The 20,926-nt window shown below is 34.3% G+C and overlaps 1 protein-coding gene across 1 annotated transcript in view; it reads left to right on the forward strand.

Moving 5' to 3' along the window:
• Window positions 1-12,194: 12,194 nt before the first annotated feature.
• LOC142337402 (uncharacterized) overlaps window positions 12,195-20,926 on the forward strand; it is a 162,173-nt gene continuing 153,441 nt past the window's right edge. The window contains exon 1 of the mRNA XM_075386576.1: window positions 12,195-12,398. Within this exon, the coding sequence (XP_075242691.1) occupies window positions 12,358-12,398 (41 nt within the window). The 5' untranslated portion in view covers window positions 12,195-12,357. The remainder of the gene's footprint in view (window positions 12,399-20,926) is intronic.

Consider the following 20,926-nt stretch of genomic DNA (forward strand, 5'->3'; position numbering starts at 1 on the left):
CTCCTTGATCCGATGAAAATTCTATATTTTTGAAAATAGAATAAGCGAATAAGTCAAAATTTCCGTATGAAAAACTAACTTTTTTTCTAGGAAATTTAGGCTGACCATTCTTTTTGCATAACAACCTAAATAGAACTGGTAGTCTGGGATATCAATTTGGTTCACTTTGAACAACTCCTTGACCCAATGAAATTTCTATATTTTTGAAAATAGAATAAGCGAATAAGTCAAAATTTCCGTATAAAAAACTAACTTTTTTCCTAGGCAAGCTATAGCAAAAACTGTTTTTGTTTCAGACTCTATATATACAGGGGATACTCCATACCAAGTTTGGTTCGATTTGGTTAACTCCTTGATCCGATGAAAATTCTATATTTTTGAAAATAGAATAAGCGAATAAGTCAAAATTTCCGTATGAAAAACTAAATTTTTTTTCTAGGAAATTTAGGCTGACCATTCTTTTTGCATAACAACCTAAATAGAACTGGTAGTCTGGGATATCAATTTGGTTCACTTTGAACAACTCCTTGACCCGATGAAATTTCTATATTTTTGAAAATAGAATAAGCGAATAAGTCAAAATTTCCGCATGAAAAACTAACTTTTTTTTCTAGGAAATTTAGGCTGACCATTCTTTTTGCATAACAACCTAAATAGTACTGGTAGTCTGGGATATCAATTTGGTTCACTTTGAACAACTCCTTGAACCGATGAAATTTCTATATTTTTGAAAATAGAATAAGCGAATAAGTCAAAATTTCCGTATAAAAAACTAACTTTTTTCCTAGGCAAGCTATAGCAAAAACTGTTTTTGTTTCAGACTCTATATATACAGGGGATACTCCATACCAAGTTTGGTTCGATTTGGTTAACTCCTTGATCCGATGAAAATTCTATATTTTTGAAAATAGAATAAGCGAATAAGTCAAAATTTCCGTATGAAAAACTAACTTTTTTTTCTAGGAAATTTAGGCTGACCATTCTTTTTGCATAACAACCTAAATAGAACTGGTAGTTTGGGATATCAATTTGGTTCACTTTGAACAACTCCTTGACCCGATGAAATTTCTATATTTGTGAAAATAGAATAAGCGAATAAGTCAAAATTTCCGTATAAAAAACTAACTTTTTTCCTAGGCAAGCTATAGCAAAAACTGTTTTTGTTTCAGACTCTATATATACAGGGGATACTCCATACCAAGTTTGGTTCGATTTGGTTAACTCCTTGACCCGATGAAAATTCTATATTTTTGAAAATAGAATAAGCGAATAAGTCAAAATTTCCGTATGAAAAACTAACTTTTTTCTAGGAAAGTTAGGCTGACCGTTCTTTTTGCATAACAACCTAAATAGTACTGGTAGTCTGGGATATCAATTTGGTTCACTTTGAACAACTCCTTGACCCGATGAAATATCTATATTTTTGAAAAAAGAATAAGCGAATAAGTCAAAATTTCGTATGAAAAACTAACTTTTTTCCTAGGCAAGCTATAGCAAAAAATCTTTTTGTTTCAGACTCTATATATACAGGGGATACTCCATACCAAGTTTGGTTCGATTTGGACAACTCCTTGACCCGATGAAATTTCTATATTTTTGAAAATAGAATAAGCGAATAAGTCAAAATTTCCGTATGAAAAACTAACTTTTTTTCTAGGAAAGTTAGGCTGACCATTCTTTTTGCATAACAACCTAAATAGTACTGGTAGTCTGGGATATCAATTTGGTTCACTTTGAACAACTCCTTGAACCGATGAAATTTCTATATTTTTGAAAATAGAATAAGCGAATAAGTCAAAATTTCCGTATAAAAAACTAACTTTTTTCCTAGGCAAGCTATAGCAAAAACTGTTTTTGTTTCAGACTCTATATATACAGGGGATACTCCATACCAAGTTTGGTTCGATTTGGTTAACTCCTTGATCCGATGAAAATTCTATATTTTTGAAAATAGAATAAGCGAATAAGTCAAAATTTCCGTATGAAAAACTAACTTTTTTTTCTAGGAAATTTAGGCTGACCATTCTTTTTGCATAACAACCTAAATAGAACTGGTAGTTTGGGATATCAATTTGGTTCACTTTGAACAACTCCTTGACCCGATGAAATTTCTATATTTGTGAAAATAGAATAAGCGAATAAGTCAAAATTTCCGTATAAAAAACTAACTTTTTTCCTAGGCAAGCTATAGCAAAAACTGTTTTTGTTTCAGACTCTATATATACAGGGGATACTCCATACCAAGTTTGGTTCGATTTGGTTAACTCCTTGACCCGATGAAAATTCTATATTTTTGAAAATAGAATAAGCGAATAAGTCAAAATTTCCGTATGAAAAACTAACTTTTTTCTAGGAAAGTTAGGCTGACCGTTCTTTTTGCATAACAACCTAAATAGTACTGGTAGTCTGGGATATCAATTTGGTTCACTTTGAACAACTCCTTGACCCGATGAAATATCTATATTTTTGAAAAAAGAATAAGCGAATAAGTCAAAATTTCGTATGAAAAACTAACTTTTTTCCTAGGCAAGCTATAGCAAAAAATCTTTTTGTTTCAGACTCTATATATACAGGGGATACTCCATACCAAGTTTGGTTCGATTTGGACAACTCCTTGACCCGATGAAATTTCTATATTTTTGAAAATAGAATAAGCGAATAAGTCAAAATTTCCGTATGAAAAACTAACTTTTTTTCTAGGAAAGTTAGGCTGACCATTCTTTTTGCATAACAACCTAAATAGTACTGGTAGTCTGGGATATCAATTTGGTTCACTTTGAACAACTCCTTGACCCGATGAAATTTCTATATTTTTGAAAATAGAATAAGCGAATAAGTCAAAATTTCCGTATGAAATACTAACTTTTTTCCTAGGCAAGCTGTAGCAAAAAATCTTTTTGTTTCAGACTCGATATAAACAGGGGATACTCCATACCAAGTTTGGTTCGATTTGGACAACTCCTTGACCCGACGAAATTTCTATATTTTTGAAAATTGAATAAGCGAATAAGTCAAAATTTCCGTATGAAAAACTAACTTTTTTTCTAGGAAAGTTAGGCTGACCATTCTTTTTGCATAACAACCTAAATAGTACTGGTAGTCTGGGATATCAATTTAGTTCACTTTGAACAACTCCTTGACCCGATGAAATTTCTATATTTTTGAAAATAGAATAAGCGAATAAGTCGAAATTTCCGTATGAAAAACTAACTTTTTTCCTAGGCAGGCTATAGCAAAAACTCTTTTTGTTTCAGACTCTATATAAACAAATACCAACGCCCATCAAATAACCCAATTTTTAACACCTGACAACCTGCTGTCAGGAAAACAAACTCGATTTTCATTGGCATTTCTGAAACCGTTATGTCAGTAAAAACAGATCAATCCAGAAATTTAAAAAATAACGGAGAAAATTGTCAAAAACGTTCGAGTCAACATTCATTTAATTGAGAGCCAATTGCAATCCAACGAAGAAAGCGAAAAGACAAAAAAAACATCAACTTCAAGCACAATTACTAACAATTTCAATCAAACTCTACAATCAAAAGAATTGCTTTGCGACTATCATTATCAAAAAGATCAAGCTCTGAGAATGAGAAAAACAAAGTCAAACGAAGTAACACTACGAAAGCTTCACACTGCACCTTTGAGGAAACAAAAATCCATTCATCGGCTCCATATTTTCTGCACTTGATATGGAAGCAGTTGTCGTGTAGCTGGACTCCTCATTGCTTTCCGAGAACTCAATATACTCAACTTCTAGGTCTTCTACTCGTTGCCTTAAGCCATCTATTTTTTCACGTAGCTGTTTTATTTCTTGCCACAGTCGCTCAATTTCAGAGAAAGGACTTTCAAGAAACCTGGTTTCAATCGCAGTACCACTTTCCAAACCCAGAAAATTCTGTCTGAACACAATTTTTGTTTGTTGCAGCATATCAGCCGTTCAACTGAAAACATTTTTGATTTCCAAAAAAGTTTATATCAAAAAGAAAAAAAAATTATAAAAATTTCTAATAGGTTTCTTAAAAAGCACAACATGTAAAAAAAGATTACAGCTCAAAAAAACTTTTACCTCGTGTCCTACCGCAGTACATTCACGCCTAAATCCACCATCGCCATCAATCTTCATGACGTTATGGGTATTCTAATTTCAACTATTTATAACTGCTAATTTCTACTGCATCTTAAGTTATAGGTCTAAAAATTCGAAGCGGACAGAAACACCCGCTAACGTTCGTCAATTTTAATTTTATTGAAATTTTACAAAAACGGGTCGAAGCGGAAAAGATCCGCTTAGCGGAAATTCGAAGCGGGCAGAAACACCCGCTAATGTTCGTCAATTTTAATTTTATTGAAATTTTACAATAACGGTCGTCGAAGCAGAAAAGATCCGCTTAGTGGAAATTCGAAGCGGGCAGAAACACCCGCTAACGTTCGTCAATTTTAATTTTATTGAAATTTTATAATAACGGTCGAAGCGGAAAAGATCCGCTTAGTGGAAATTCGAAGCGGGCAGAAACACCCGCTAACGTTCGTCAATTTTAATTTTGAAATTTTACAATAACGGTCGAAGCGGAAAAGATCCGCTTAGTGGAAATTCGAAGCGGGCAGAAACACCCACTAACGTTCGTCAATTTTAAATTTATTGAAATTTTACAATAACGGTCGAAGCGGAAAAGATCCGCTTAGTGGAAACTCGAAGCGGGCAGAAACACCCGCTAACGTTCAAGAATTTTAATTTTATTGAAATTATACAATAACGGTCGAAGCGGAAAAGATCCGCTTAGTGGAAATTCGAAGCGGGCAGAAACACCCACTAACGTTCGTCAATTTTAATTTTATTGAAATTTTACAAAAACGGTCGAAGCGGAAAAGATCCGCTTAGTGGAAATTCGAAGCGGGCAGAAACACCCGCTAACGTTCTAGAATTTTAATTTTATTGAAATTATACAATAACGGCCGAAGCGGAAAAGATCCGCTCAGTGGAAATTCGAAGCGGGCAGAAACACCCACTAACGTTGGTCAATTTTATTTTTATTGAAATTTTAGAATAGCGGTCGAAGCGGAAAAGATCCGCTTAGTGGAAATTCGAAGCGGGCAGAAACACCCGCTAACGTTCTAGAATTTTAATTTTATTGAAATTATACAATAACGGCCGAAGCGGAAAAGATCCGCTCAGTGGAAATTCGAAGCGGGCAGAAACACCCGCTAACGTTCGTCAATTTTAATTTTCTACTACTACTATTACTACTACCGTGGCCGGTCAATTGGCCGACATACAAATTAGACGACACACCTTTTAGCCGACACTTGAGCAAATATAACTACTCGAACACCGCAATTCACGATAATTACCCGCGCATTAAGCGGTAAATGTAGCATTCTTTAGTTGTGAAACAAACATTAATCGGCTATTACTGCTAGCTAACATAGCCATGCCTCCGCGGCCCGTGGGACTTGATATGAATCTATCACAACCGAACAAATTATTACGGCCGAACGTAATTAATTCGACGCTTCTAATAACACAACTTTAATTATACAGTTCCGATTTCGGTCATTTTCACGTCGTCTTTATGAAAGCTGCCAGCTAATTGGCGCCTCTTCTAACTTGTGTCGCCTAATACACCTAGCACCTACTACTACTAATGTAATCAATTTTTTTGTCGAAATCGGTCAAATGGAATTAAATTGAATCAAATTGCAATAGTGCAAGTACAAATAGTCAAAGAAAGCAATCAAATTGCAATAGTACAAATAAATCAAAGTAATCAAAAAAAAAACAAAAGTACAAGTATTCAAAGAAAGCAATCAAATTTAAGCTAATTCAAATGATTTTCTCGCATGGCTTTGTTGATTGCGCAAGCCAGCTCCTTCCTACCCTTCTCGTTTAGATGGACGCCGTCAGGTAAAAAAGACCTCGCTGTGTGCACTTCTTTGTGCAGCTTGAAAAAAGGCAATTTTGACTGGCTTAGTTGCGCGTTGAAACGTTGGATGTTGAAGTGAGCGCAGTTTCGCTTCAGTACAGTGCACACGATTACTCGCGGACGGTTCGCCAAATTTCTGATGGCACTGTATAAGGTCCGTACTTTCTCCAATACATCAGTTGGGTCTTCGCCGGGTCCATTGCGCGCAGCCAGATTGTTACCTCCTACAGCCAGGATAACATTTCTATAGACGGCCAAGGTATCCAGCAACACAAAAAACTGATTAGTTTCCCCCAGATAAGGAATAGGCAACACAGTTCTTAACACATATGGTGTCGAAGATAGAATCGCCGACGATCGCGGTATGGACCGCTTCTTCATCAACAAAATTATTGCAAATAAATTCAGTTGTGGTGCCGTCAATGTTGTCCTTCACAAGCCGTCCGTGCTGTTGATGGTTAGCAAACAGCGGTTTTAGCCTTTGCTTAGGCGGTGCTGAGTTGTTGTTCCCATGGAGGTTACCCAGTCCACTGCCATCCATTTCAACTGAAAGCGAAACAAGTATTTACAAAGCTCAATAACACAGCAGCAGGAAACCACCAATAGTATAATAGTACAGATATAGTATTAAGCGCGTATTGGGTACTGGCATATAGCCTATCGCATTCGCCTTGCCGAGAGCTTTCCAACGATATAACATTTATGGGTCACCACAGGCTAGGGACGACCACCCGTTCCCTCCGTACAACGCTCCGTACAATGCTCCGTACATCGTCCCTCGTATCCGTACAGCGCTCCGCTCCGTATAACCTATTCGTACAACCTATTCGTTCGCAACGCTATATCATTCAATCTATATCGTATTCTCATTCCTTTGACTGCCTCCCACTTTCTTTGCCGTTCTTGAGTTTTCGGAAATTTCTATTTCATTTCAGCTTCAAATTTATACATGCTTACCTCGAGGAAGTAGGAGGCAGTGAAGGAGTCTCTCTGTGCTGTCACTTGACGGGACAGCACACGAATAAGCATGTCACGTGACCGGATGGACGCGGCAAACCAAAGTTTCACTTTGTCATCTGGGTTAGCCGCTATAATTATGAAGTAAATTATCAAAGTGATAAAACTAATATATTCGAGAAGCTCTATAGCTATAATATAGTACGACTATGAAAATACGTAAAAAAAAGTGCAACGGAGGGGGGGGGACGGAAAGGATGAAATGGAAAGGTTGGGGGGGGGGGGGGTTGGGGGGCTGGTATGCGTCCGAAAAAGGCCTATATCTCGAAAACTACTGAACCAAATTTAAAAAATGAATATGTTTTGGGATCAGAATGAACTGGGGCATCAACCTGGCGTTAAAAAAGTTAAAAAAGTAAAGGAATAAAAACTCGATTTTTGACAATGTGGCTGAAATTTGCATATTTTCAGCAAAGTTCGGAAAATCGGAAAATTGGGCAATGAAATTAAACCGAAACTTTTCAACCCATATATATTCGTAAAGAGGATTAAATGGGCAAGAAAATGATATCATATACTCTTAAATACGTCGTGTAACATAAAAGTTATTAAACTAAACAACTTTAAAAAATTCGAAAATTTTGCTAAAATCGACCCTGATTTCGGTCTCTACATTGCCCTCGCATTCTCTTGTTTGGCAATACTTTAAATAAATAATAACATGGTTGTTGGAAACGTGAATTCTAGTTTACCATGATACCAAAAACTTGTATGTTTTGGCTTGATAAAGTGGTAAATTTAGTCAAAGTAACTCAAAAAGGCCAAATTTTTTGCCCCTAAATCGCTAATTATTGAAAATTTTGAAATCAAATAAACAAAGTCGAAAAAAATCTATATATATTCTTAAAGTACATTAACACGGCAACAAAATGAGCTATTATAGACTTTCTAAATCGTCTTCTTCAAAAAGTTATTAACAGACGTTTTTCATGAAGTTCGACTTTTTCTTCACCTAATCAGACGGTTCTTTAAAATTTTATGCACAAATCAAAATATTAGCATTTACTTCTACACAAACTCATAAAGAACGTTAACACGGCAAAAAAATGAGTTATTATAGACTTTCTAAATCGTCTTCCTCAAAAAGTTATTAACAGACGTTTTTCATGAAAATCGACTTTTTCTTCACCTAATTCGACGGTTCTTTAAAATTTTGTGAACGAATCAAAATATGAGCATTCACTTCTACACAAATTCATTAAGTACGTTATCACGGGAACAAAATGGGCTAACAACTAACATAGACTTTCTCACTTGTCTTCTTCAAAAAGTTATTAACAGACGTTTTTCATGAAGTTCGACCATTTCTTCACCTAGTTCGACGGTTCATTAAAATTTTGTGAACAAACCAAAATATTGGCATTTACTTCTACACAAACTCATAAAGTACGTTAACACGGCAACAAAATGAGCTATTATAGACTTTCTAAATTGTCTTCTTCAAAAAGTTATTAACAGACGTTTTTCATGAAAATCGACTTTTTCTTCACCTAATTCGACGGTTCTTTAAAATTTTGTGAACAAATCAAAATATTGGCATTTACTTCTACACAAACTCATAAAGTACGTTAACACGGCAACAAAATGAGCTATTATAGACTTTCTAAATTGTCTTCTTCAAAAAGTTATTAACAGACGTTTTTCATGAAGTTCGACTTTTTCTTCACCTAATTCGACTGTTCTATAAAATTTTGTGAATAAATCAAAATATTGGCATTTACTTCTACACAAACTCATGAAGAACGTTATCACAGCAACAAAGTGAGCTATTATAGACTTTCTAAATTGTCTTCTTCAAAAAGTTATTAACAGACGTTTTTCATGAAGTTCGACTTTTTCTTCACCTAATTCGACTGTTCTGTAAAATTTTGTGAATAAATCAAAATATTGGCATTTACTTCTACACAAACTCATAAAGAACGTTAACACGGCAACAAAATGAGTTATTATAGAATTTCTAAATCGTCTTCCTCAAAAAGTTATTAACAGACGTTTTTCATGAAAATCGAATTTTTCTTCACCTAATTCGACGGTTCTTTAAAATTTTGTGAACAAATCAAAATATTGGCATTTACTTCTACACAAACTCATAAAGTACGTTAACACGGCAACAAAATGAGCTATTATAGACTTTCTAAATTGTCTTCTTCAAAAAGTTATTAACAGACGTTTTTCATGAAGTTCGACCATTTCTTCACCTAGTTCGACGGTTCATTAAAATTTTGTGAACAAACCAAAATATTGGCATTTACTTCTACACAAACTCATAAAGTACGTTATCACGGCAACAAAATGAGCTATTATAGACTTTCTAAATTGTCTTCTTCAAAAAGTTATTAACAGACGTTTTTCATGAAAATCGACTTTTTCTTCACCTAATTCGACGGTTCTTTAAAATTTTGTGAACAAATCAAAATATTGGCATTTACTTCTACACAAACTCATAAAGTACGTTAACACGGCAACAAAATGAGCTATTATAGACTTTCTAAATTGTCTTCTTCAAAAAGTTATTAACAGACGTTTTTCATGAAGTTCGACTTTTTCTTCACCTAATTCGACTGTTCTATAAAATTTTGTGAATAAATCAAAATATTGGCATTTACTTCTACACAAACTCATGAAGAACGTTATCACAGCAACAAAGTGAGCTTTTATAGACTTTCTAAATTGTCTTCTTCAAAAAGTTATTAACAGACGTTTTTCATGAAGTTCGACTTTTTCTTCACCTAATTCGACTGTTCTATAAAATTTTGTGAATAAATCAAAATATTGGCATTTACTTCTACACAAACTCATAAAGAACGTTAACACGGCAACAAAATGAGTTATTATAGACTTTCTAAATCGTCTTCCTCAAAAAGTTATTAACAGAGGTTTTTCATGAAGTTCGACATTTTCTTCACCAAACTCGACGGTTCATTGAAATTTTGTGAACAAATCAAAATATGAGCATTCACTTCTACACAAATTCATTAAGTACGTTATCACGGGAACAAAATGGGCTAACAACTAACATAGACGTTCTCACTTGTCTTCTTCAAAAAGTTATTAACAGACGTTTTTCATGAAGTTCGACCATTTCTTCACCTAATTAGACGGTTCATTCAAATTTTGTGAACAAACCAAAATATGGGCAATTACTTCTACACAAACTCATAAAGTACGTTATCACGGCAACAAAAAAGTCTAACATAGACCTTATAACTCGTTTTCTTAAACAAGTTTTTAACAGACGTTTTTCATGAAGTTCGACTATTTCTTCAGTTAATTAGACGGTTTATTAAAATTTTGTGAACAAATCAAAATATAGGCAATTGCTTGTACACAAACATATGAAGTACGTTACCAGAGCAACAAAATGGGCTAACAGAGAGCTTCTAATTCGTCTTTTTCAAAACGTTATTTAAAGACGTTTTTCATGAAGTTCGACATTTTCTCCAACAAATTCGACGATTAATTAATATTTTGTGAACAAATCAACATGTGGGCATTTAATTCTACACAAATTGAGTTTGTACGTTATCACGGCAACAAAATGGGCTAAAAGCTAACATAGACTTTCTAACTCATCTTCTTCAAAAAGTTAGTAACACACGTTTTTCATGAATTTCGACTATTTCTTCACCTAATTCGACGGTTCCTTTAATTTTTTGAACAAATCAAAATATGGGCAGTTACTTCTACACAAACTCACAATGTACGTTGTCAAGGCAACAAAATTGGCTAGAATAGACCTTCTAGCTCGTCTTCTTCAAAAAGTTATTAACAGACGTTTTTCATGAAGTCCGACTTTTTCTTCACCTAATTCGAGGGTTTATTAAAAATTTGTGAACAAATCAAAATATTGGCATTAACTTCTACAAAAGCTCGTAAAGTACGTTGTCAAGGCAACAAAAAAGGCTAACGTAGACTTTCTAACTCGTCTTCTTCAAAAAGTTATCAATAGACCTTTTTCATGAAGTTCAACATTTTCTTCACCTAGTTCGACGGTTCATTAAAATTTTGTGAACAAACCAAAGTATTGGCGTTTATTTCTACACAAACTCTTAAAGTTTGTTATCGAGGCAACACAATGAGCTAACATAGGCTTTCTAACCCGTCATCTTCAAAAAGTTATTAACAATTGTTTTTCATGAAGTTCGACATTTTCTTCACCTAACTCGACGGTTCATTAACCCGTAATCTTAATTCGTTGTTCTTTTTGTATTATTCAGTGGTATCAAGGACATTAAAACAAACAGATTGCAACTGGCGGCGTTGAAAAGGTGCATTTGAATCTCATTATGCGATGAATCATACATGCCATTAACCTGCAAAAGTCTCTTCTACTGCAGAAAGAAGAACAAAAACAAGCTAAACCAAAAAAACTAACAAAAAAAGCTTCATTGTCATCTGTATCCTCCTCCTCTTCATTCTGTGTTGACGACGTAGATCAAATTTTTATTATTGCAGCACAAATTTCTGTATTTTTTTCCTTGTGCGGAGCCTGGATAAGATTTACACCCGTTGAAAAGAAGGAAATTAGTGGACAAAACAGTGTGATTGTAGTGTATTTCTAAGAGTGTAATTTCTTAAAAATTGCGGTGTATTTCTAAGAGTGTAATCACTTCAAAATTACACTTTTCACTCTTTTCCCCACTAAAAATTGAACAAAAGAGTGTAATTTTTAAGAGTGTAAAAAGAGTGGAATGAAGAGTGTAAAGAGTGTAAAAAGAGTGTAATTTTCTTAAAATTACACTCTTACACTCTTTTCCCTGCTATTTAAGAGTGGAAAACGCTTTACACCCTATTCTCGCTTAATAACGGTGTATTAGGGGTGGACACCTCGGCCTGGGTTATGACCAATTATTTCGAGATCTTGCAAGAATTGTTTTGGAACAGATCCTGGTACTGATTTCACTAAATAGAGCTGTCAAATTGATGCACCTTCAGTCATTTTCACTAATAGCATCATCTTTCAAATGCACTGCAAATTCAAATGCAAAAATGCTTTCAATTTTATCTCTTACAAGTAGTACCATCAAATAAGTATTTTGCAAAATTCGCTTACATTTTGATATATAGTTTCTCTTTCAGTTGAATTAATTCATGTATACACACGGAGCGCATTACCACTAAAAAAACGTTGGAAAAATGAAAGCGTCTAACTCCGTATACAAAAAAATATATATGTATTGTGTAGGCTGAGAATACAACATACACAATTGTTGGTTTTGTGGATTACTTAAAAAGCCGCGTTTCACTCCTACAGCTACTGTTCAAATGCGACCTATCATGAATAATAAATCCTTCAATTATTTCTGTTTCATTTGAATCTATAGATCAAACTTGATTCTATGCAAAGCTCAACTAATACACTCTTTTGATCTTCAATTTATATCCTTTCATTTGAGACTGGAAAACTTATACAATGTTTATGTTTTTGAGGAGAAAGAACCCAAATGATTTCAGGTTAGTTTTGTTTTTTTTTAAACTGATCATAAATCAGTTTTGGTTTTATTGTTGCAAAATTTTGTCCAAAATGGAGAAAAATATGTACGGCTGGCTTTTCTTTCTTTCTTCAGTCTAATTTTCGGGGGGTGACCATTCTTAGAATGAAACAAATTCTGTAGCAAATTCAGATAGGTTAAATGTAGATTTTCAGTAACCACTTACAGTTTCGAACCGAAAAAATAACAATTCAAACTAAATTACCAAAAATTTCCAGAGAAAAAATGAAATATTTGTTTTTCTCAATTTTTTTTTGAAAATTTTCTATGCGTCTTCCTGTTTTCTGTTGGTTATAAGCTATTGCAAAGCCATATTTTCTCTGTATGAAAAAGTGTTTTTTTTCGGAATGTTGAAGAATTCAGGCTATTTACACCTCTCAATATAGCAAAAATTACCTTTGAAAATGCAAGACAAATATATTTCTTTTCATATTCTAGAGTTGTTTGTGCAAAAATTGACTTCGCAGTTCATCAGAGTATTTTCGAAACTCTGCAGTAATTTCAAAGTATTTTCGAGAATATTCAAAACCTTGGAGAAGTAAAAAAGAAAACTGGTTTTATGAAATGAAAATCAAATCAGACAAACTCATGGAAAAGAAGCAGGAAATCTTTTATTATCTAATATTAATGATAATTTTGTTTCCTGTGTAATCGCAGCGGAACAGCATTAGGCTACTGCGGCCTGTTCTAAGCTTCCCTTTTTCTTATTTTTCCCCACATTTCAGAATGATCTTTTCATGAGCATCACTGCTCTTTTTTGTTGACTTTGGCCACATTTTTTTGTCTGAAACTTTCACGTGGTATCATCATTGTAGCCAACATTGGTCAGGCTATGATCAACCTGAAGCTATGCTTAAGTTTGAGCTCATCCTCACACAGACATTATTTGTATTTGTATTCTTTATATTGTCAGAGCATATAGTTCGAACTGATCTCCTCTAATATAATGAAATACACATTAATTGACAAGTTAAAGTGTTTATGCACGGGTTGAAATATTTAATTTCAATGTTCATGCTTTTTTAAAAAAAGGAAAAAAAGTAAATTTTCACTTCTCTGTGTATTGAAGTTGCTGTCCGAACTGATCTTTCCAGTCTCTGGGCGTCTCTTTAACTTGAAAAACTAAATCCTTTTTTGATTGTGGAACTCCTTTTTCGAAAAACTAAATTTCATTTGAGAGAAGGCAAAAAAAGTTTTTCAGTTTACATAAAAATAATAATAGATGTTTCGTTTTTCTAAAAACAAAACACCCTAAATAAAAAGAGTGAAAAATTCAAAATTGAACATTTATTTATAACCCATTTTTTTCACTGCTTCTATGTAAGAGACTTTGATAACAGCTTTCAACGAGTGCAAAAACTGTCAGAAATCAGGAACATTTTTTTGACAATTACTTAAAATTTGCTAGAAATTGCAACTTTAAATATGACCTCTGCCGAGTATATGACCACTGATAGCAAGTTCACGAGATAATGAAAAATTTATGGTCCCATTATTCTCAAAAAATGTTATTCTCAATTGTTTCAATTTTTTTTTGTTTTTGTGTGGGTGTTGTGTTTAAGAGAGCGAAAGAGAAAATTGGTGTGAGAAAGTGAGTTCCTACCAAATTTGAGACACTAACATAGACAGGGTTCAATAAGTGTCAAAAAACAAGATAACATAGAAAAAATACATATTATTTGCTATGAATTTTGGCTTTAGATTTTGGTTTTAATTACCACCCTTAACACGCCTGCTAGATTTTTTTTAAAATCAGTTGTCCTATTCTGCTCAAGAAACAAATATTTCTAAATATTTCGAAAAAATACAAAGCTTTCAGTCCTGACTTGAGTAAATTTTACGATCACAGTCACAATTGCAAAAAAAAGATCAACACCAAGTTACCCAAGAAACAATCAAGACATAAACGAACGGCGAGGAACCCTGAGTAATTATCGGAAACCAAAACATATAATGATTTTTCTAGTGTCGGGTTTTGTATTTGTTTGCGCGCGACAGTGTGGGTGTATAGAAATATTCTTGAATTTGCAATTTGCATGGTATGTGTGTAAGAGGGAAATAGAGAGCAAGAAGTAGTTAGTATGAGAGAGTTGTTTCCTTTAGATATTTGAAAAAAAAAACAGAGGCAGAATGAAAAAACTTACAGAAACAATGACAAAATCAAAAAATTAATCATTATCTGCTACAAATTATCACAGAATGATTTCAAAACAAAAACTGCGTTGTTTTAATTCTCATTGAAGACAAACCTGCGAGATATTAGAAATTAACTATCCCATTAACTGTTCATGAAATATCCTAATTGACAAAAAGTTTTCTGAAACTTGAAAATAACAGTTACCGATAGAATTGCCTCAAATATTTCACACCTAGTTTTCAAGGAACAAAAATTAAGGAAGAGAAAAGGGATTTGATCAACCTTGAATTTGATCAAGAGCCGAAACTGCAATTGAAAAGAATTGAAAAATTTTTTTGTTCTGGGCTTTGTATTTGTGTGTTGGTTTTTGTTTGTATATTGTGTGGTGTATCTCTGTGTGTGTTTGTTTTCGTGTGTGTGTGTGTGTTTGTGTGTGTGTGTGCGTGCTTTTGTATCGTTTTTCTTTGACTGTGTCTTTCAAATAAATCGTAGTGCACTAGTTTTTTGTAGAATTTATTGAAGAGTTTTTTGTCTGCGGAAAAATGCGGCTGATTTTTTTTTCGTTCAGACAGTAAAAGTAGTTTTCTCCAATGCATAAAAGTTGGTTTGGGATGCTCCCAATGGTTTCTCTGATAGAATTTGAAAGTTGTTGTTGCAGCCTTGAGAGTTATGTTTGAACATTCTGTGTTACGCACAGACTGACTCGAGCCGTCTTTTGTTATCTTCTTGAAAGTAAATTTAGAGTTTTAATTTTACCGGGTCAAAACGTCGGCGCCAGTTCGATGCATTATTTCATAAGAAAAGCACTGAATTCGTTGAAATTGTGTAAGCAATGCACTGGAGTTTTTTGCAAAAAAAAAAGAAATCAGCACAAAATCCATGCATAATAACACGCAGAATAACATTTCAAACTTTGTCCATTGGAAGCATTGTTGAAATGCACTCAAACATCAATACAATTTGAAATTAATTTCATTGCCTTTTACCACGTTTCTCAAAATGTTTGATGCTACCAATGAACTCTTTGTAGTTTTGCTCCTAGATAATCTGTAGAGAAAATGAACTTAAGGAGCGCAACAAAAAAATCTTTGTTAATTAGAGTTGCAATAGTTCATTGTTTATACAAATTAAAATACAAGGGTCTTTCCTATGGCCTTATCATATTCAGACCAGAATTTTGCCCAAATGAAAATCGAGAATAGTTTCCAAAATAAATATCACAAGTGCTTCTGATCATGCCACAAGATTTTCTATAACAAAATTTACATCCCCAATCAGAATGTTCGGTGTGATATTTTTAGTTTCTGTGTGATATATTTTGTGGAAGTGTCTGATTAAAATGCAAAGTTTCCTATCAGATAAGGCAAATACTAGAAACTACATATTACATATCTGAAACATATACGAAGAGAAACGTTAATCTCACATCTTTGAAGAGAAATTTTAATATGATTGTCCAACAAGTTCTATCAGATGGTCTAAAGTTTGACAGTGTTTTGGCTTTGACATGATTTTTTTAATATAATGTGTTCTGAGATCTTACCTGATAAAAACAGTGATGTGAATCGAGGTGTTAAATGTAATATTAAGAAAAACAATCCACATCACATACAAAAATAGTATCTTTTCCGCTTGTGCCCCCCCCCGGTACTTTATGCACCTCCAGTTGCGGTGCACGTGCCCGTGTCATCACATAGTAAATCATTATGTAAAATTATTGCACGTGCGTCTGGGGGGTGCAAATTATATGCACAAATTGAGATGTGGGGCACAAAAGGAAGGGGTTGCGTAACTTATTGGGGGGGGGGGGACAAACTGAAAAGATACGAAAAAAGCAAGTGCGGCTGGGGGCTTTCAACGTTATATGCCTACTAGGCTGGGCGCCAAACAGAACAGACACAGTTTTTAATTTATTATCTTTGCAAGTCTCGGTTCATAATCTGTTCATAAATTTCCGCTGACTGATACAAACTGGTCTGCATTCGGACACATCCATGGTTTCTCCAAACAAATTACCCGCAGCATAAACCATGGAAAAGTTAGCGACGTTTTCAGCTCATATCCCGTAAATATGTAAACTGCAGACGGAATGCCGATAGGGGGCAGGGCAAATTTTTTGGTGAGCCCACGACTTCCAATAATTTTAAGTTTTCCCCATCCAAATCCAAGTTGGGTTACAACATGTGTGCAGGCTTCGGCATACCACCGGACCTGAAACAAATAATTTGAACAGAAGCGAATCTAATCAGCTTACTGAGCCAGATGACTAAGCATAGAATACTTTTTTGGTCAGGTGAAAGAATTCCAGCCTGTTACTACCAATTGAATCTCGTTGCAATGAGAAACAGATGTATACCTTATCAACGGATCAATGGAATGAAATGTTAACGCCCAATTGACACTGAAAAAAAATGGATCTATTCTTTTTCTGCCCACCCGGCACGTGTGTGTGCTGTTTTTTAAATGGTAACGTGTGTTATATAATCACACACAATTTTAGAAAGGGGTCAACGAACCACTGACGAGGGAGGCAGATTATCTCCAGAAAATATCAAACAGCGACATAAAAATGTTTTTATGTTTGTGATTGAAAATATTAGATAACTGCCCTATGGCCTCTGTTTATATAGCGACGTCAGTGAAAGGTCGACGTATAGTCACAGTCTAATCAACAAAACAACACTGTAATCTCTTGAAGTTTTATTTCTGTAGTAATCGGAACAAGAGTTATCCTTGAATATTACAATAAAAAGTTTATATTCCTCCTGAATTTATTCGAAGTCTCAGCATTTTCTCAGGAGTTGATAGCAACCTTTAAAGATGATTCATTTCTAGCTAATTAGGTATCGGCAATGTTGAGTTATACTTGATGCAACTCCCGCTCATCAAACAACAGATTTGGGTCATTCCTGATTTCGGTTGTCAGACAAGTCTCCGAACAAATTTTTGGCTTCATGGTATTTTAATGTTTCTAAACTTACAAAATTGTCAGATTCGGATAACGTCCCTAGTCTAGACCTGGATTTATGAAAGGACCTATTAATTCCAGGTGGGAGAGCAAAATACTGAATTAAATTACAAGGTCACGAATTCTAGTTAAAGTTGAGGCTAATTCTTATCATTAGTTAACCAATGTTTTTTTTTCATGGGTCGTGTAATAGTCTTTTCATAGGCATTTGGGGTCAAGCAGGGTCTTTTCAAAGTTATATTGGCTGGAGCTTGCTCTTCTCATGGTCAAGCAACTAACTTTTCATAAGTCTGTATATCTGCAGCACATTCGTTTTTTTCCGCTTCTGTACTCACAGAAGCAGCGCCGGTGCAATACTAAACAGTATTGGTTGCACCAAAAAAATCCAACTTAAAAAACAGTTGGAAAGCTGCCAAGAGACCTAATAGTTTTTGCCATTCTGAAGATAAAGCAGTTGTCTCAGCTGGACTATATTGCCACGATAGGTGATTGAATGAAACTAGCTAGTTCACTTGTATTGTTCTTCTTACCACTTGCTTGATTAAAAAAATGGCGTCATTTTATCAATTTCTTTACAAAAACGATGCTGATTTTTGATAAGTTTGATATATTTAGATAACAGGAATAAATCATTTCGTTTAATTTAACAGAATGTCAGCTCTGTATTCCACGTTTCAATGCTTAATGTAATCGTTATTGCAGATCAATTTCACCTTAATTTTGTTTCTGAAAAGAGAGCAACTAATTTCTTTTTGTGTACCCTCTCTGATTCGATGCTGACAATATAATTGATTTAAAAGAATTTGGTTTTTGTCGAAAATTGTATATTGAGAACCAGAAAAATTCCAAGAGCAAATTAAAAAATGATGAAGAAATTAAGAAATGAATGATGTGATTCCGAACAAATCCAGGCATTTTCATTGCTTGATTTTATTGAATTTCAGTCGTGCTTAACCTGATATTTGAAAACTATAATACAGCAGAAGTACTTTTTGCCGTTCTTGAGATACAAAAGTGTCGAGAAACGAAAGGCAAATTCACCAATAAACGAAAAGGATTCAAGGGTTCTGAATTGGGCATTATTTTACCTTAACATACACCAAAGTCTTATTGGTCATAGCATGGAAATTGTTTATTTTCATGAAGTACTCCAAGGGTGTTAGTCCATTTCGCTGTCCGTTTTCCACGTACATATTCACTTGGTGTGTACAGCAGAAGTCTGAAACAGTTGTCAAAAAATTAATCTAATGCTTATCACCCCCCCCCCACTTTATTTCAACCCGCATAATTTTTAAAAGAAATCCTTTTCCCACGCCCTTCCCATCCAAATTTTTATATGAACGCCAACTTTCTTGACCCAAACTCTGCGCATTCCTAATCTTCATTATTAACTGTTCCAATAAAATTAGTGGTGAAAAGATAGGGTGTGATCAGAGGTTTGAAAAGCTATACCCAAAGCCAAAATGTGATGAAAAAGTGACTTGTATGAGATAAGCGTTGTAATCAAAATCGTTATTCGGAAGTTAGACTTTAGAAATTGGTAATTAAATCATTCGGAAACGGTGACGTCGAAAACTTATTGCGGCCTTAATCGGCGCGGTAAAAAATTTTGTAAGTTTTCTACGGCACCGTAAAAGTCTCAGTCAGTTTTCAAAGTTTCGTCTAAGATGGACAACCTGGGGTTAATTAAAAAGCATTGATTGTACAACCAAAACTCTACACGACAAATTTTTGAAATCGGTTACTTAAACAGCGGAAGGATCGCGGGGTGGAAGAGGAAGCCTAGAATGAATTTAAACACTGATCTGTCCATTTTTACTGGACATTGTTTCCACCTTTATTTATTTTCATGGTTTTTAGAGCAGTATGATGAATCTTTCATCAAAGCTTCGTATGATCATTCTAGATGCCATATCACAGACCCTAAATGATTTCACAGAACCTAAATGATTTTTAAGTGATATCACAGCCGCTAATGATTTTAAAACCTCTGTATCAAATTGAGAGTTTTCATTTCTTCAGTTGGATTTTTTTTTTCATCTCGGGGGCCCCCAGTAAGTTAAAATTAGTCTTGCTCGAGTAATCAAAGTCACATCATAGGCTTAGGCGTTAGCAGCGAGACAAATTTCCTTTTGATGTCAAATTGACTCAACTGTTCAAAGAGAAATGAGTGAGGGGGTGGGGCAAACAGTAGTGATCGATCCGTGTTGCTAACTTTAAATTTATTCAGACTTGCCTGTTTTTTTATCCTCTTCTTTGAAGGAGAACCAGTTGATTTCATGCACTTTCAAACGAACTAGAGATTCAAACAGATGCAAGTCGTTTGCTTCGGGTTGACGATTGCTGGATTTCTTGTTCAACCGATATCCCATCAAGCAGAAATGCTCACTGAAAAGATGCATTTTGGGTTCCGATTGAGAAACTTTTCATTGATTATATCAAAATGATTGGCAACCTAATTGTTGGCAACAGATAAAAATGTATAACTAAGCGGGCATAGGACTTTTTTAAAACTGATAATAGATTGTATATATAAATTTTCACCGCGATTCACCGCATTCACCGCAAAAAGATGTAAGAAATACGCGGTGAAAATTATTTTTTTTCAAAGCATTTCACAGCATTTTAAACCAAAATTCACCACCAAACCTCGACCCGGGATATCTATATATATATATATATATATATATATATATATATATATATATATATATATATATATATATATTGCACTGCGCGGTGTTTTGACTTTGGAAACATGAATCTGCAAAAATATCAGCGTTGATGACTAAAATTGCCCACTGGAATCTAAGGAATGCGCAGTAAATCTATATTTTAGTTTTACTAAGTTAAACATTAAAAAAGTTTTCCAAGCACTTACGAGCCCGTTTTCCGAAAGGTTTTATCAACTTGACGTGCAGGTCTATGCTTACTTTTCTCACACAGTGTTAACCGCAGCTTAACACTCTTTGGCTGGAAAAATGCTCAACCGTTAGACAAGGAGGCTCGGTAGTGTGCGATTGCACATAAGGTTCCGACCCCTCATCCACAATTCTGGCATAATTATATACCAAATGAGGAACAGATAGAAAACCCCCAAAAATTCAAGAATTCTTCAAAAAAAATGGTTAATGAACAAAAAGATAGCCTCCAAAGTAAAAAATTCAGTCGAATGAAAATTGACGCCTTAGATTGATGAGATCTGTCATTATTAAGAAAGCGAGTCAAGACGAACAGCAAAATCAAACAACAACAACAAACATTATGATATACAAAAATTTATGTCCATTAAAAAAACTTAATAACAAAGTCAGAATAGCGTCAGATAAAAATAAAACTGAACAAAAAACCTACAATTCACTAGAAAAGATATGGGACCAGTCCA

This window comes from Convolutriloba macropyga, chromosome 4 (assembly GCF_964194025.1).
Source record: "Convolutriloba macropyga chromosome 4, txConMacr16.3, whole genome shotgun sequence".
NCBI classification, from domain to species: Eukaryota; Metazoa; Xenacoelomorpha; order Acoela; family Convolutidae; genus Convolutriloba; species Convolutriloba macropyga.